Source organism: Silurus aristotelis (assembly GCF_946808225.1).
Source record: "Silurus aristotelis genome assembly, chromosome: 9".
Lineage (NCBI taxonomy): Eukaryota > Metazoa > Chordata > Actinopteri > Siluriformes > Siluridae > Silurus > Silurus aristotelis.
The window spans coordinates 11,926,607-11,946,129 of NC_139582.1; the positions used below are offsets into that span (position 1 = coordinate 11,926,607).

Sequence of the window (19,523 nt, forward strand, 5' to 3'; positions counted from 1 at the left end):
CAACATTCATCTATGAAACCTATAGCCCACTTTAAGGAAGCATTAATTATCATTTAAGAAATTATCTTAATTTCAGAATCTCTGAGACATGGCAGTTTTATGGCAGCTTTTGCATCATGCGTTCAATAATAAAAAAGTTTGTTCCTCGTTATATAATATTTTCCTTCTTTAGTGCATCATTTTTAACCTTGATAATCCAGGACCAAGAAAACACTGTTTTTATGTGTTCATGTGACTACTCAGGCCATGACCCATCTCAGAAGCACTTTGTTGTTGAATTGTGATTGGGGTTGAGTAGATATTGTGCTTTCAGGACCTCTTAGTCATCTCTCAAAGCCCAGAGCCTTTCATTAGAGGATTAGTGGAAGCACTCAGTCCTCAGGCTCAGATGTCAGGCTTTCATTCCTGTGGCATTTGCATTTCCTTTTTGATCTTCCTGACATTAAAAGTCAGAAAGAGCACCAGAAATAAAAAATTCAGTTCACTCAGTTACTCAGTACCAAATAGGCTTTTTCTGCCATTTTAAAATGCCGTTTCCCAGATGCAATGCTATTCTCAAATAGGTTTAAATGTATTTTTTTTTTCCAGTGGGCATGAAATAAAAAAATAATGGTGAAAAATGCCTGTTGGATATCTCTTTTTTATTTTGTAAAGGTTATGGTTTTAGCTTTATGGCATAACATGCACTAGTGTAGATTTGATATTTGTCTATGGTTTTGAACGTACAGCATATAAGTGATGACGCCAACACTCCACATGTCTGTAGGGAATGACACAAAATCGTAATTCACCACTTCAGGTGCCAAAAACTCAGGCGTCCCAAAGTTGACCTTCAGCTTCTCTCTGGGTCGATATCTGCAAAACACAAATAACAATAAACATCATTTATTAGTATTCAAACCATCATAAATTCTATACATTTAAAATTTCCCACTGTGTGTCCAATTGAACTGAGGTAAAATAGCTTTGGACAAAACAGGATAGATATTAACGCCATTAAAGCCAGAGCTACTGTCATTTCCATATATGAACCAACAGAGACTTGCTGAAATAACCTCAGAAGGATTAGGCAATCTTCTTATTAGGTTTCGTACATGGATATGACATGCTTATTTATTGGGCTCTATGTACGGAAATTACATGTACAGTTAATGACATCCATATATGGACATGGTCCTCCTTTTTTGGCTGCTCCCATCAGGGTTGCCACAACGGATCATCCGTCTCCATTCCACCCTGCCCTCTACATCTGTCTCTTTCAAATCAACTACCTGAATGTCTTCCCTCTCCACATCCATAAACCCATATATGGACTCCTTACAATGATATTTTAAAACCTTTTTCCTAATTTACATTTATATATTAAGTTCCACATATGGAAGGACACAATTATTTATTGGGTTCTGAAAAGAGAAAAGTTAAAGTATGTATGTAACATGCCTGCATAGTAGTTTCTAAGTTTCTAGGAACATGACACACCTACATATCAGGTTCAATATATGATTACATGATATGCCTTCTTACTGGATTCCATATCAAAACACAAACCAAAACACAAACAAAGCGCGCACACGCCAAGAGAATCCACGACCACTTCCAGGACAGCGGAGACACCCGGCGCATGTGGCAGGTAATCCAGGCAACCATGAACTACAAGACAACTTAACCTGCTTGTGACCGTGACGCCTCCCTTCCAGATGCACTGAACGACTTCTACGACCGGTTTGAGGTGCAGAACAACATGGCGGCGTTAACACACGCAGAGTTAACACACAGAAGTTTGCTGGACCAGACAACATTCCTGGCAGAGTGCTCAGGGAATGTGCAGAACAGCTAGTGGATGTCTTTACCGACATCTCCAACATCTCCCTAAGCAGCGCCGTTGTTCCTACATGCCTCAAGACAACAACCATCATTCCTGTGCTTAAGAAGTCTACAGTCTTCTGCCTCAATGACTATCATACCGTCGCACTCACACCCATCGTGATGAAGTGCTTCCTTACTGGACTCCATGCAGTTCATGTATCGTCCAAAACCCCTCCACGGATGATGCCATCTCCACAACCCTCCATCTGGCCCTCACCCACCTGGACAACAAGGACTCATATGTATGAATGCTGTTCATAGATTTCAGCTCAGCATTTAACACAATCATCCATTAGCACCTGATTGAGAAGCTGAGCCTCTGTAACTGGATTCTGGACTTTCTAACTGGGAGACCTCAGTCAGTCCGGACTGGAAACAGCATATACAGCACCACCACACTGAGCACTGGGGCACCACAGGGCTGTGTGTTTAGTCCACTGCTGTTCACCCCTTTGACTTACGACTGTGTAGCAATGCACAGCTCGAATCACATCATCAAGTTCACCGATGACATGACCGTGGTGGATCTCATCAGCAAGAACGATGAGTCAGCATACAGAGAGGACGTGCAACGGTTAACAGCCTGGTGTGGAGTGAACAACCTGTCTCTGAACATTTATAAAATGAAAGAGATGGTTGTTGACTTCAGGAAAGCACAGAGAGACCACTCTTCACTGATCATCGATGGATCCTCCATGGAATTCCTTAGTGTTCATCTGGCAGAGAACTTTACTTGGTCACTCAACACCAGCTCCATCACCAAGAAAGCCCAGCAGCGTCTCTACTTTCTGAGGAAGCTGAGAAAAGCCTATCTCCCTCCACCCATCCTGACCACGTTCTACAGAGGGACCATTTAGAGCATCTTAAGCAACTGCATCACTGCCTGGTTTGGGAACTGCACCATCTCGGATCGCAGCTGAGAAGATCATTGGAGTCTCTCTCCCCTCTATCACAGACATTTACACCACACACTGCATCTGCAAAGCCAACAGCATTGTGGACGACCCCACACACCCGTCACACACACTCTTCACCCTCCTGCCATCAGGAAAGCGGTTAAGAAGCATTCGGGCCATCACATCTGGACTGTGCAACAGTTTCTTCCCTCAAGCCATCAGGCATTTCAACACAAAAATTAACTAAAACTTACGCACACACACTCAACTGTGTGACTGATCTGTACAACCCAGACTCAACATACAATCGTACTCACTACACACATCCATGTCTTCAGTACCACTCATATTACATCACTTCGTTACTATAAACTGTTTACATGCCATTTTTGCACATCTGCTGTTATTGTTTTTTTGCACAAACCATTTTGTTTAAATTCTGTTTAATTACATGTACACTCCTGTACTCAGTTCTCTTTTACACACTGCACTGTTCAATATACAGTAGGTTTACTGGTGGCACTATTTTGTGTTTTGTGTATTTGTCCTACACTTGTATTGTCTTGCTTTGTCTTATTTTGTCTTGCACTGTCTCGTGTTGTATTGTACTGTCTGCCTTGCACTGTTTGCACCAGGTTGCACAAGATGCACTTCATGTGGTGAGGACTCTGGAATAGTCTTCCTGACAGTGTTCGGGGTTCAGATACACTCTCCCAGTTTAAGTGTAGATTAAAAACATATCTTTTTAGCAAAGCCTACACATAACACACATCACACACATCACATCACAACCTTGTGCTCCAGAATATATGATTACATGCACATTATCAACTTGTGCTGTTAATATCATGAACAGCAGCTACGCTAATTCCTCTCCACTGCTTCTCTTTCTCTCCCCATCCCGAGGCATCCTGAGGTTTGGCCAGCTCCAGTCACATCCCACCTCGTGAAGATTATGGACCTATGGATGATCATGGAGAAGTAGATGCCGAGTGTTTAAAGGCCCTGGCATGGAGAAGCTGATGCTGGATCTATGATGATCACAAATTGTTCTGTATTGTTGAAGATTTATGACCAAACTTTTGATGTCACCCATATGAGGATGGGTTCCCCTTTGAGTCTGGTTCCTCTCAAGGTTTCTTCCTCATATCATCCAAGGGAGTTTTTCCTTGCCACTGTCGCCACGGCTGCTCATCAGGGACAAACGCACACCATTCACCTTCACTGTTGTTTTCTGTAAAGCTGCTTTGAGACAATGTCTGTTGTGAAAAGCGCTATACAAATAAACTTGACTTGACTTGACTTGACACTTACTAGTCCTTAGCTCTGTGTCAGCTATATATGGTTGAAATGACAATAAAAGCTTCTTGACTCGACTCTTGACTTGAACATGAACCTGCAAGTGTGTATTGGGAGTTGGAGACAAGGGCGGCCATGTTTGAAAGCTGTGATGTCAAATGGGGAATTGAGTTTGAGTCTGGTAGTGACAACATTATTGGCAAGTACAATATGAGCAAAGAAAGATGTGTTGTTGAATTTTTTTATATTTCGTTTAAAGAATCACAAAAAAAAATTTGCTCTCATGATATCAAAAAACTGCAAACACAACACAGTTTTATAAAAAGAAAATACAAAATTTTTGTTAAGTATATGTGTGCCACAATTATAAGCAAACTTTTAATCAATACCTTGTGCTACCCCCATTCGACAGGGTAACAGATCTGAATCTTCTCTTATAATGCCTAGATAGTTCAAGAATACATGGCAATTGATCTAAAATGATTGCCCCATACAGAATCTTTACAGTTCCTTCAACTTTCCTTTAAAAATACCATAGGTTTTCTATGGGGTTTAATTTAGGGGACTAAAATGGCAATTGCAGGTGATCAGTAATGATTAGTAAACTAATTTTGTGTTGATTTTGATGCATATTTTGGATCATTGTTCTGCTGGAAGGTCCAATCATTGCCCAATTTTAACCAACATTTTTGGCAGCAGCAGTTAGGTGTTTAATATCTTTTGATATTTGATAGGCTCTATGTTGATGCATTCTTACAAAATGTCCAGTTCCTCTGGCAAAAATAACATAATACAATAATAGCTTCAACAATATCCTACTACTAGTCACCTAGGTAAACAAAAATGTAAAATATCAATATGAATGTACTTCAAATATATTTTACCTCATATTATTTGATATATGTGGCAATAATTGTGGCACAACTATATTAAACAAATATATTTTAAACACAAAGACAATTTTCTTTTTTTCATATTCACCAATGGTGCCAATATCAGTGGAGGGCAGTGTATGAACATGATAATCCTAAAGATCCTATCCTAAATAAAAATCTCTACTTTATTAATGAGACTTAGAAATTATATTCATCTATAACTGTATTAATATTTTTCTTAGGAAGAGAATACACAGATGACTTATACATGACATACTGTTTTATCTTCTGAGAATTGAGTATATTATTGAAAACATGACGCACATGATGTTCTAAGTTTAAAGAAGAGAAAATCATTCAGGGTAAGTATAAGAAACAATTATGTAACACAAAGCAGTCCAGCACAGTGACTCAGAACTGCAGACAAATACCACATGCATCTCAAAATGTAATTGTTGCCTGTGAATCTTTCGTATGATATCGGCATGTCAATCTTTGTTCTGAATAAGCATGTAGGTGGAGACGTGATTGCGGTAATGGCTTTGCTAAATCAAACGTGGGGGCCGGATGATAAAGGCGCTGTAGCCTGGTGAATCAGAGACAGTGTATGAGAACTGCTGAGAAGTATAATTACAGTCAACTAGGGATCTTTTTTTCCCTTCAGACCATCACAAATAACTTTTCAGATGTAATCAAGGGCATCTGTTTGATACAGGAAACATCTGCCAATAGAAAAAAAACCACATGATTTACTTACTTTCTAGCAAGTCCAAAATCAATGATCTTGATTTGGTTGCTGTTGCTGCTGACACACAGTATATTTTCAGGCTGAGTGGGAAGAAATTATAGAAAGTAAATGAATAAACAAATCAACAAATAAATCAACCCATTTATTATGAGGATCCAATGTGTCATAGAGTTTCATAGGTATTAAATGCTCATACATTATATATTATTTTGTCATTTGCTGTTGTAATGTTCTTATAAAAATATTATCAAATATTTCTTCAAAATATTTTGTCCATGTGGTATGCACAACTATTAATTAGAGCATCTTTTAATGTTTTAGTGCATTTTAAATCAAATCACCAGAATCAGAATTATTGGCACCCTTAATAACAATGAACAAAATGACATTATAAGAGAGTCAGTGTATAGGTTTCTTTTTTCTTTTTATAATAAATTATATTTTTAGCCTTTGTGCAATTACTAAAGTTGGAGACATTGTAGAGGATCTGGGGCTTTTTAATTGCTTTTATACATCCTAACCTTTTGACATAGGCAATCAAGTTCAAATATACTCCTATTAATAAAAAAAAAATCACTTAAGACTTCAAGTCACCAGCCATAATGATCAATAGTTTACTACTAGAGTCTGTAGTGGATATGGGATTTTTCCATTAAACACAGTGCTTTTTTTTGGATAATAAAACAATTTTGATTCCATCTGAACATAACACACAGTATTACAGATACAGCTGATATACTATATTTAAAATTGTTAGAGAAATTGAATTGATTGAAACAATGATTTATGCTGTTTGTTATGTGTATGATTATTAATGGTTTCTGTATAAGTGAGACTAATGGGTGTGTATGAGATGGAGTGCAGATCGTTTCACCTTCAGGTCCAGATGCAGGATGTACTGCTGATGGAGGTACTGCACTCCCTCACAGATCTGACGCACGAACACGATGGCGTCCAACTCTGTCAGTTGATATTGTTCATTCACAATGCGGTCAAACAGCTCACCACCCTCGACGCTGATCAGGAAAATCACAAACCACAAATAAATTCAAATAAATTAACAATGTGTTCTTCTTTATATATAAATATAAATAATATATTTATTATATATTATATATAATATATATTTATATAGAAATGCCTGATATTTAATTATTACAGGCCTCTCTCATCTTTTTAAGTGGGAGAACTTGCACAATTGGTGCAAATATATATATATATATATATATATATATATATATATATATATATATATATATATATATATATATATATATATATATATATATATATATATATATATTTATTTATTATAATTTTTTTTTAAAATAACCAACAGTTCTTCCATATGGATACATTTTCTCATCTCAACAAGTCTGGCAAACTGCTGAGTAGGCACCAACCAGAGGCCGCATTTTTATGATGTCATAATGTAGACTTCTTACAGTATTTTAAAACTGAAGTATTTTGATACAAAATATGACGCCATTTTCTTTAACCCTATCAAATACAAATGACAAAATCCTATTTTATATTTGAAATACATATATCTTAAATACTGCCACAATTATCCCTTAAGTGAGAAAATATTACTTTTTGTGTTGTTAGTCTAACACGTGTCAGCCATGTATAATATGATGTCTGCGGTTAAATTGTTTAAATTGTTTTTTGTAAACAATTGAACAAATAAATTGTTTGTTTGATTGATTATAATTAAATGCACTGAACCATAACCAGAGCTGTCAGAGCTGTCTTGTCTGATTAACACTTACAGAAGTAAAAATGGCACAGTGTGTGTGTATGCGTGTATGCATGTACTTGTATGTGTGTGTGTGTGTGTGTGTGTGTGTGTGTGTGTGTGTGTGTGTGTGTGTGTGTGTGTGTGTGTGTGTGTGTTTTTGTGTGTGTTTGTCTGTGTATATATGTGTGTGAATATGTGGGTTCTTGCAGTTCTTTTCAGCCAGAACAGAAGTGCTGAAAAACATGCTGAGTGAAAGGAAATTTGTCTTGCAAATACATTTTTAATTGATAGAGTCAGATCAGACCGCAAAGCATTAATAAGCTAAGGCATATAAAAGGAAAAAAAGAAGAAAAAACAGCAAATGTGCCAATGTGAAAAACAGGTGCAGAATGACAGGGGTGTTTATTTCTCTCTGCATGAAAAACACATTATAATAACCATCTTTTATGAAAGTGTTTACTTACTATTCCATTATAAGGGTGAGATTGGTCCGAGACTCAAATGCGTCATACAGCTGAATGAGGTTTACATGATTTAGTTGGTTCATCATCCCAATCTCATTCTTCACCTCCTCCTGTTAGGGATGAACAAAGAGTAAAAAATTGGGGCATAAACAAGTGGAAGTAAACCTCATGTCATCCTCAGCTCTGGATTTGACCTCTATTTCAGTTTCAATAATTCTGACCCTAACATTTTGATTTCAATGAATAAAGATCAATGGTCAACCAAATTCGAATCCACAAGGACAAAAAGAGATGACGGGATTTCATGGTGAGTTTCCATTTTAAAACATTTAACACAGACAGGTTGACTCTATATTTCTGGTTCTCAGGGCTGCTTTTTTTCATATGTACTGTAGAAATCCTTTTAGATATATATATTTGTGTGTGTGTGTGTGTGTGTGTGTGTGTGTGTGTGGTGTGTGTGTGTGTGTGTGTGTGTGTGTGTGTGTGTGTGTGTGTGTGTGTGTGTGTGTGTGTGTGCTTTCAGTGGAATAAATGGGAACATAATTGTGTGTTGTCGCTGTGAAGGTTTGCAATGTGTGTAAGAGCCTGGGTCATCTCTTCTAATCTTCTGGTCTCTTTGTCTCTCTAACTTAAAGAAAAGATTTCTTTTTTGCGTTATGTTTGTGTGTGCATGTATGTGTGTGTGTGTGTGTGTGTGTGTGTGTGTGTGTGTGTGTGTGTGTGTGTGTGTGTGTGTGTGTGGTATGTCATGAGGTAGTGATTATTTTATATTCACAGGTGGACATTTGTGGTAATGGGTTGTTTAACACATTTTTATGGGAAAATTAAGGCATTTCCAGTGTGTGTGTAACATTTAGAAGAATAGCTGTAACATTAAGAAAAACTGACTTCACACCAAAGCAGTGTTTTACTGACATTAGAAAATGATAAGAGAAAAAAACACACATTTATAAAAAATGTATAATGTTTAAAATGATATGCTGTTCATTAATATATAATAAAGAATAATCACTGTTCAAATGTTATAAAAAGTATAAAATATTTTCAACATGCTGCTACATCCTTGTTGTTAAAACTGATAAACTGCTGATGTATCAGAGAGATCTATATTTAGAAGAGGATTTACAGTGTTTATGTGCCATTTCTTTTTAGCAATTTTGCTATAGTTCCTATAGTTTTGTGCTTTGCAGCAGGAGTTTACATGAGTTTGTATAATGCTGTTGGCTATAACAAGGAATAGATTGGGAGAGAGAGAGAGAGAGAGAGAGAGAGAGAGAGAGAGAGAGAGAGAGAGAGAGAGAGAGAGAGAGAGAGAGAGAGAGAATAAAAGCAGGAGTAAGCCTATAGTAGACAGCCAGTGAACTTTAACACAAAAGCTGCTTTTGAATGCAAAAGAATAAAGGAGTGGAGGTGGAGAGAAGATGTTGTGTTGGTTGTTGTTTTTTCCACTCACCCTTTCTTTCATCCCTTTCACTTTTATAATCTTAGCTGCCAGAGTAAGACCTGAAGAGAGCTCAGCACACGTGTGAACCTGGCCAAAGCGACCCCTATAGAGACAGAAAACACACAGTGCTCATAAAAAATTGGCAAATTAATTTTAAAGTCAAAGCAACATCACAAGAAGCTAGTTGCTGGCTGTGGTGTTGCTGGTAATGTTTTACATCTAAGACGTGTAGATCACATTGACATTGAAAAATATTGTATTAGATTGAAAATACTCTAGAAAACCAGATTAGCTGATGAAAATAAACAGCATGGCCTCAGTGGGCACAAACAAGCCTTCTTGGTACTAACTTATGAGCTTCAAACAGTATATCTTTAAATTATACTTCAAACAGGAAGCAAGTAATTGAAGAAAGATTATCACCAATCAATCAAGCCATATTGAGATAATAAGAATAAACAAAAAATCTAGCTACAGTGGCATAAAAACACAAACCACCATAGATCCTCTTTTGCAACCACACACCTATAAATAACCAATTTAAAGACAAGGTCCTCATGAAAAAAGGTAGTTGAATATCACAGTTTATAATATAATGTACTTGTTCTAAGACATTTAAATACCTTTCTATAGCCAGAAACCTAACGAAACGAACGCTCTGCATAAACCTCTATACCCTGTTTCTCATGTAGATTCCATCCGCCAATGTTTAAAGGTGAAATTGAAACAGAAATATGTTCAATCTATGCAATGTTTCTAAAATGTAAATGCTATAAAGCTTAACATAGCATTTACCTTGATATACCTATTTCAAAGGTGGAGTAAAGCTAAAAAAAGGCACACTAAAACGTATGTATAGTCAAGATCTTTCACTGGATATTTTTTTTTTGCTGAAAGCTCACTCAATGTTCCTATCAGCATAAAGTAGAGTGTGAGTCAACAACTGCCCAAAATAAACTCTGTCCATGACGAGTGAGAAACAAGCCCAGCATTTATTTGTGCCCAATTGGAGGGGATTAGTCTTTGTATGCATCCCAGTAATTCAGCTCCATGCTCCTATCTGCCCCTTCGCATGCTATCAGCCTCCCCTTTTCTCCACCCCCTTCTCCTCCCCACGACGCCTACATATCTATCTTTGAGGCCTTTATCTGCATTGCTATTGTCAGTGGACGCAAATGGGTGAATGCCAGGCTGACAGTGTATTGATAGCATGAAACTAAAATTACCCACTGGTGTGGCCTTATCACACACTCAGAGAGTCTAAAGGGGAGGCTCCTAATGTACAGCAACATTAAACAAATATATAGATTGTATTGGATGTGTGAAGGGTTAACTAAATGTGAAAAGATCTTTAGGATTCTTTTAGGATTGAGATACAATGCAGTTGCATATTGGATGCTGCAATGCACAAAATGCAAAATACAACTACAGCCACATCGTCCAACAATAAACAACATACATGATACACACAGGATAAATACATCTCTATGATGTAGAATATGTTTGATAGCAAGCTGAAGGATGGCTGACCTGCACACATGGGACAGGATCAGCTGCTAGATGGTGAAAATGCATGCTTGCAAATTTTTCACAAGTGAGCAAGCAGAGAAGCCGTCACACCTGAGAGCACTTAATCTTTGCGAGTACTGGGAGCTGAGACACACTACAGTATGTACACTTAGCTTGTGAATTGCTTATTTTTAATAGATTCTGAATTAATTTGTCTGTATGCTTGCTATTAAAACACAGTTTAAACATAACATTATAAACAAAAAATGAATGAGGTGTGGATTGCTAGCTGCACAAAGTGACCAGTTTACCTATTCTGGTAGATGTATCAAGCTCAATATGAAGAAAAAAAATCTCTTTCGGCTTCTCCCATTAAGGGTCGCCACAGCAGATCCTCCGCACGTTTGATTTGGCACATGTTTTTGCCTGTTCTAAAGCAACCCTCCCCATTTATCCTGGCTTGGGACCGGCACTTAAAGTGGCTGGGGTTGGTTCTATGTCCGGGGATCGAACCCGGGCCGCGACGGTGAGAGCGCCGCATCCTAACCACTAGACCACAAGGGAACCTATCAAGGTCAATATGAATAAATACCAAAAAAATAAATACTAATCCATAAATAAAGCTGGAAAGAATTGCATTGTTGCATCCTTGAGTGAACTAAATTAACCCAAAATCCTGTTGCAAAATTAACACCAAAAATGTTAAACTAAAAAACAATTGAACTATTTAGGGATGGGTTCCTTTTTTTAGTTGAGTTCCTCTCAAGGTTTGGTCTTCATTCATCTCAGGGAGTTTTCCTTATCACTCTGGCAACATTCCAACATTTTGAATAAAATTATAACCGCATTTCTTCGTTGTGACAGTATTCACTGATAAAAGCACTATATACATAGAAATGTAATTTTATATAATTTATGAATTAAACCTTATAAATTTACCTATATACCCAGTGGCCCCTTTCCCATGATGCTTCCCCTGTAATGCATTACCTGTTTCCAAAACTTTTTGATGCCAGTATTGTCTTTGGTATCTAAAATGCAGCTGAGCGCAATTCAGTTTCAGTAGTTCATTCAAAAAGACAAAAAGTTCAAGGTTGTACTCCTGATTAAGTATGAAGCAGTGTGTCTCAGGTCACTTGCCAAGATTTCAGCAAATGAGTTTCATCTTGCTGTGTTTTCTCTGCATCACAGATGAACACAAGTGAGTCAATTCATGTGGCAGCCGGACAAACCCACATTTCGCAAATGAGCTTCCTTGCTTTGAATCACTTTCCCTCATTCCATTACCCTGCAACAAATTAATCCTCCACTCATCTGTTTATAAAAGACTGACGCAGAACCCAACAGTCTGCTTAATATAACCTGCTGTAACCTGCTCTTTCAGGACAGCTAGTTCACTTTTTCAGTGTAACATGACATATTAAAATATTTAGATGTTGTCGGATGAGTATAAAACCCCACAATAAAATCTGTCTATTCATGAAAAATTTAACATAACAATATGTCCTATAAAAAAAAATGTCCTATGGGGTTTTTTTCCACTTAAATGTTAATAAAACTTTCTTTCTGCTTCATCCGAATTCATAATCCGCATGTTCGATTTGGCACATGTTTTTATGCTGGATGCCCTTCCTAACGCAACCCTCCCTATTTATCCGGGCTTGGGACCAGCACTATAGTGTGCACTGGCGTGTGCAACCCTAATGGCTGGGGTTGGTTCCCTGACCAGGGATCGAACCCGGGCCGCAGCGATGAGAGCTCCGCTCTCCACTTAAACGGTAATGGCAAATATATATCTAAATATATATAAACTATAATATACACATTTTATTAATATATAAAACATAAACATTTAATTCCATACAGTAAACCTCATCATATTAACAATTTAAAAAAAAACTGAAAAAGCTGTTGTGGAGCATTCTTCGTACAAGTTGTCAAATGACTGACCTGTAATTAGAAAATTAATCAACACATTCCTGCCAATCAGAATTTAGATTTCACAGCTTTGCACATTTTATTTGCTCTAAGAAAGAGCACAGTATGATGTATGTAGCTTTTATGTATGTAAACTTTTCATTTTAAAGCTGTTAGAATACTGTTCCATGTCACCATATCAATTATATATATATAAAAAAAATACATTACATAGTCATTTGCTAGCATTGACAAGTTAAATCTGTTACTGTTTTCAAAGCTGAGTAAATAGATCAAAATAACAATTTGTTCTTTAGATTTTTTTATATATGGATTTTTATTTTTAAAATGGTATGCCTCTGTGCTACATCTCTACTAATAATGAATCTGTTAGGGTTAATTAATTGTGCAATTTTCTTATCATTTGTCATTTTACTGTTATCTTCCTCAGTTAATCAATTAATCAAAATTCATCAATTAATTTATCAAACATGTCATATTCATAATTTAAGTTTAATGACTTGCAAAAATGTTACATTTCTAAGATGCATCAATATTCAGCCCCAAAAATAATTAGTTTATACACATAATTAATTCATACACAAACTAATAAAAACAGAAGTGGGAACAGCTGTGAATAAAAACCCGTGAACACAAAGACTAATGACAAGACAGACATAACACCAATAAACACACATGGCAATAAATACAAGAATTGGAAAGTAGAAATGTGCTATTGCTGCAAGCCACCTTGTTTTCCATGAGCTGGCATTCGGCACTCAATGCAAGGAAATTTGAAGATTAGGAAATGTTTAAAATCGCCTTTTAAACAGTTGTTTATAGGCAGTGCACTGTTTTATATTGTTTATTAAACTGACCAGCTCAACCTGTGCCTTCAATGGTCTGGACACACATACACCTTTGAGCCAATCAGAATAGAGGATTCCGACAGACCGTGGTATAAATGTTCCGCAATAAATAAATATATAATATTAGCCAACTATATAATATTTAATTACATTTTCTACAGACTACTTTTTTTTTGTTTACATTTAGAATATGTGATGATTTTTAGATCATATTTGTGAAGAAATGTAGAGAATTTTAAGGTAACACAATTTTTTAAGCACCAATGTAGAAACTTTGAGGGTTCCCTCTGTAGAGTAAGAAATATACTGTACACACATCCACATATTTATGCCATAGACAGGAGAAAAGGCGCTGACCCACTCACCCTCCCAGCAACTTGTTGGGTTCCACACTGTAATAGGAGCCGATGGGAACCTGCTTGGCACTGACAATGCGATGCTCAAAAGGGGCAGGTCGAGGAGGGCAATCATCTGAGCAAAAAAGAAAAGAACACTGATTATGAAACAGCTGACTATGTCTTGGCAAGGTGTGCAAGGTGATGGGTGACATCAGAGACTTTTACTGCAAATAATGGTACAGAACAGTTTTCACATTTACGTCAAGAGCTATGACAGAACCCTGGTGTCGTTACTGTTATAATCACATACAATACCTAATGATCTATTATAAGTTTAGAAGGTACAGCTGCTAACAAAGTGTGACATTTTATATAATTTAACTATAACAGGTTTAAGATTGAGCTCATAGCAGTTACATTTAAACATTCAACAGTCCAAATTTAAGTTTTTTGTTTAATGGCCAATCTTTATATATAAAGTAAATACAAGTAATTTGCACCACATTGCTGTAAAGATTTTTTTCTGATTGCTGGTGATTATTTATTTTCTATAACAGCAGCTCTGAGAGTAGCACAGATGAAATCAGATGTACTTGAGGAACCCATGCCTTATTTTTAGAAACCACTTTTAAAACACTAGGACATTCTTTTTAACTTGTGTGTAAATGTGTGTGTGTGTGTGTGTGTGTGTGTGTGTGTGTGTGTGTGTGTGTGTGTGTGTGTGTGTGGTCTTGAAGTTTAAAATAAATAATTTACAGACTCCAACTTTTAAAGTGCTAAAGACTTTGTCAAATGCTTTATGCGATTTATTTTACATACCAATGATAGGAAACTGTAAATCCAGACTTGTTGATTTTGAATCAGCCTCACTCTCTGGTACAAACCCCTCCACTTCAACATTTATTGAAGGTTTGATTTTGCTCTGGGGTGTATCGGGGTTCTCCAGAACCACATGTACAGTCTCAGTATTGGTTTTCTGGGTGAGCAGTTCGGGTCTTGGCTCATATTCAGCTTCTCTCAGCTGTGGACTTTCCAGAGCAGCTGTCTCCTTCTGTTCCAAGTTTGCCGTGATTGGCAGGTCCGGCTTTGCAGCATGACATGGCTTGGCTTTAGGGACTTCTTTTGTTTTATGCTCACATTCCCTCTTCTGATTTGGCTCCTCTTTTTTAATTAAAGAATCCACAGACAGCAGGAGAGCAACTACAGGAGCATTTGTCTGCTCTAAAGCACTGTGTGTTTCTGAGGTTTTGCTAGAAATACATAATCCAGATAATTAGTTTAATAATCCTTCAACATGGATGTTATCACATTCATACACATTAAAGCTTGGTCTTAAGAACACCATGCAAAATGGCAGAAATCAGCAGGCCATGACCAACGGAGTGAATTGGAACTGCCAATTAGGAAGCAATAAACTGTCAGAAACTCTGTGTTTACTCTGCAGCTGAAATGAGCTATGGCGCTCCTTCACACAGAATATTTTATCGCAATTACTGATAACTACAAGCAGCAGCTCTCAGTCCTGCTCCTTTTTTCATGAACTGCAGCTTTATCATCTCATTAAACATTGGGCAAATCGAGGAAAAATTGGTGTGTTAACACACGTAGGTTGGATATTAAAGGTGTTACCTTTTTAGTGTTCATTTTCCAACTAAAGGCATATTTACACTGCTGGAACCTTTTCAGGAACAAATGAACTTTTTAATGGATTTCTTTTTTTTTTCAGTTAAAATTCCCCAAATTTAAATAAAACTTTATTTCAGAACTGCAGGAACTTATTTTCTTTTTATAAATATTTTCAGGAATTTCTGTTTTTTTTTTTTATCATTTTGAAAAATTCAAAGACTCTTTTAAGAACACTTTTACAAAGGTAGGAGTTAGGAAACAGATAATAATCATATTCTGGATGCAACCAATTATTATGAAAAACACCTTTTCAAGAACTAAGGAACCTTTTCAGGAAATCACAATTTAACCAAAAAAATTAAATATTTTTTTAAAGCTTCTATATAGCTTTATTAACAATCCATGAGAATTGGTTTATCACTAATTTTAGTACTTTAATGTTTTTTTTGGCTCTGGAATCCTTTTCAGGAAACCTAGTCCTTTATATGCCAATGCTTGATTTCAGGAAGCAATTTTAAATACATTTTAATTTGAAGTTCTGCTTGATGATTCAGGACTATGGTTCGGTGTTGGAGAACCTGATGTTTTGAGAAAAACATTCCTGGTTTATGGAAAGGTTCCTGTGATGTAAAAAGAGCAAGGGTTAGCAAGCTACTGAAACTAAAAATGAAACATGCATAGAAGCAGTGTGACATAACAAGAAAGGTTAAGTATTTTTCTACAACTTTTGCTTTACACAATTCTTAGAGCAAAATGAAAAAGCAAGGAACAGGAACTCTGCCAAAGAGTTCTTTTTCAGGAGTGTTTAAAGAAACTCTTTAGTTTCTTAAAATCAAATCATGGCTTTAAACCTCTCATTGAAAAACTTCAAATTAATCTGCCCCAGGTGATGTTTGCCTGGGTGTCTTTAAATCTCATACATCAAAAGAATGAGGCACCTTTACAAAGGACACAAAGGGGCATGAAGAATTCCATTACTACAATTTCACAGAAGCTTCATTTCTATGCTTCATTTTTCATGAAATATTTCCAGTCATCAGAAAGCACACAGACAGTGCCTCTCCAAACAATGCAACCGTACATCACTGTGGAAGTGTGTGTACGTGTGTGTGCAGATATCTTGCATTGAAGTGTATAGGAGGAGCATCTACGTTGAAAAGCGACGCGGGATTTGCATTGAAGTGTAAAGGACGGCCATCTACGTTGAAAAGCGACGCAAAGGGGCTCCCTTCTGCGTCGGATATCTACACCATCCGAGGCAACGTCGATATGTGACTGGCCTGTGTAGGTGTGTGAGTACATTCGTGTACGTGTGTGAGGATCTATGTGTATACTTGTATGTATGTGTGTTCTGTCCTCTGAGGTGATGCTTGTATGAAAGTACTTTAATTATGAACAGGATGTATTTTAGAGAGATAGAGAGAGATACAAAAGAGAAACAAAAAAAAGAGCGAGAGAGAGAGAGAGAGAGAGAGAGAGAGAGAGAGAGAGAGAGAGAGAGAGAGAGAGAGAGAGAGAGAAGAAAGAGCTACCACCTAAGAGTTGTCTCGCTTTTAAAATCATTTACTCTGTCAAACTCATGGCAACATGTGGCTTTTTTTTTCCATTTAGTAGCACATGCTTTAACCTTCATCCTCTAATGACTAGGGCACAAACTATGGGGTAAAAAGAAACAGCTATTTCAAATGACAGCAGCACAATGCTGAATCTTTCATTAGTATGTGTTTGGCGCCAGCATGAGAGACAGTGGAATGATAGATCAGTCAGAATCATATAGATACAGGTCTTGCGTTTCAACTAATGTTCACAACAAACATTAAGCATGGGGGAAAAATGTATCTTAGTAATCTCAGAGACCTTGTCTGTGGCAGAGTTTCTCAGTTCTTAGATTTCAATAGCTGCTTGTCTCCTTCTACAAACACAATTGTCTCTGGAATTTCACTTCCAAACATCTGGCAGTTTAGCAGGTGAAAACACATGGTTGATGAGATTTAGACTGGATCAAAGTGACTAGAGTACAGAGTACTCTTTCTCTCTACAACCATGCTGAGCAGAAAAGCATTGCAGAAAAATAATACATCAGGCTCAAATGCTAAGTGATGTATTTCCAAAATTCATTCTTATTTCAACAATGACCAAATCTAATGATAAAAACATGTTAACCGTTTGTAGTGAGTAGGGTGCTACTCTTACATTTAATGATGTAGTTAATGCTAAAAGGAAAAACAGAGTATGTGGTTATGGCACACAGCAGAAAGTCCTGTTAGTGAGTGTTTAAGTTAAAGCACCATTTTACACATTCCTAAATCCTATCTGGGAGAAAATGTCATTAACTCTGTTCTTTCGTTCCTGACTGAACACACGAAGGAATCGATTAGTTAAACTGAGTGTGTCAGATTATTCAGTGAGGTAAAACTCAAATCCCTGCAACACTGGTGTTTAGTAGAATAAGTTCCACAAGACTGAATCGTTTAGATGTTACAGGCTCACCTCTCAAGCAGAGGAGCTGCAGTCACAGTCAATGTTTCTGCAGACTTATGATCTTTACTAACTTCAGGAGCTTCGGACTCACTCTGGCTCTCAGGAGAAAAGGCCTGGACTCGCCCTGGCTCTCTGCTCTTCAGCGTCACCTCTTTTGGCCTCCGCTGGGATTTAGAAACTGGAACTTTTGTTGTCACAGCGGGAGAGGAAATGAGGGCTGGAGACTTAATTTTATGCTCTTGATGCTTGTATGTGACTAAAGAAGAGAAAGTGCCATCAGTAAATTAATTTAAAATGAACAAATAATACATAACATCATTATAATAAAATATTCTATATATATATATATGATATATGGTATATATATATGGAGGGAATATATATATATATATATATATATATATATATATATATATATATATATATATATATATATATATATATATATATATATATATATATACATATATATATATATATATATATATATATATATATATATATATTAGGGCTGTTAACACAAATTAATTTCAACGGCACTAATTTTATTTACCCACGATTAATACAGCACCATTTTTGTTTGACCATTTTTATTAAAAAAATAAATACACAAATATAAAAGACCTGAAATTAAAACCCTCAATGCAACACACATTTATTCATGACGTCATTTGTTTACTGAAATATAAAAAATAAAATAAAAAAAACTCCAACGAAATTTTTTAAATCACTAAACACGTTTTACTGATGCACCAAGTCTCAAATCAAGCATTAAAATACACCATGATGCACGCATCTGGCAATTAAATTTGGCCATGTGGAAACATAGCAAAAGTTCCGTTTGGTGTCCTGAAGATTTACATAATTTAAAACACCATAATTACTTTCAAATATTTTCTATAATATTTTGTCTTCATGCTCTATGCTTCACTAATAATAAACATACATTTTCATAAAGCATCCATATTTGTCCATGCCCATGCAATTGATTGATAATATATATATATATATATATATATATATATATATATATATATATATATATATATATATATATATATATATATATATATATATATACAGTGAGGAAAATAAGTATTTGAACACCCTGCTATTTTACAAGTTCTCCCACTTAGAAATCATTGAGGGGTCTGAAATTGTCATCGTAGGTGCATGTCCACTGTGAGAGACATAATCTATAAAAAAAATCCACAAATCAGAAATGTATGATTTTTAAACTATTTATTTGTATGATACAGCTGCAAATAAGTATTTGAACACCTGTCTATAAGCTAGAATTCTGACCCTCAAAGACCTGTTAGTCTGCCTTTAAAATGACCACCTCCACTACATTTATTATCCTAAATTAGATGCACCTGTTTGAGGTCGTTAGCTGCATAAAGACACCTGTCCACCCCATACAATCAGTAAGAATCCAACTACTAAC

At 36.3% G+C, this 19,523-nt stretch overlaps 1 protein-coding gene across 2 annotated transcripts in view; it reads right to left on the reverse strand.

The window, feature by feature from the left end:
• mylk3 (myosin light chain kinase 3) overlaps window positions 1-19,523 on the reverse strand; it is a 37,595-nt gene that overhangs the window by 7,286 nt on the left and 10,786 nt on the right. For both annotated transcript variants that reach the window (XM_083550866.1, XM_083550865.1), the window contains exons 3-10: window positions 18,086-18,332; window positions 14,789-15,219; window positions 13,997-14,102; window positions 9,346-9,439; window positions 7,890-7,999; window positions 6,559-6,700; window positions 5,694-5,764; window positions 727-855 (exon numbers count right to left, since the gene is read on the reverse strand). In XM_083550866.1, coding sequence (XP_083406992.1) covers window positions 727-855; window positions 5,694-5,764; window positions 6,559-6,700; window positions 7,890-7,999; window positions 9,346-9,439; window positions 13,997-14,102; window positions 14,789-15,219; window positions 18,086-18,332 — 1,330 coding nt within the window. The remainder of the gene's footprint in view (window positions 1-726; window positions 856-5,693; window positions 5,765-6,558; window positions 6,701-7,889; window positions 8,000-9,345; window positions 9,440-13,996; window positions 14,103-14,788; window positions 15,220-18,085; window positions 18,333-19,523) is intronic.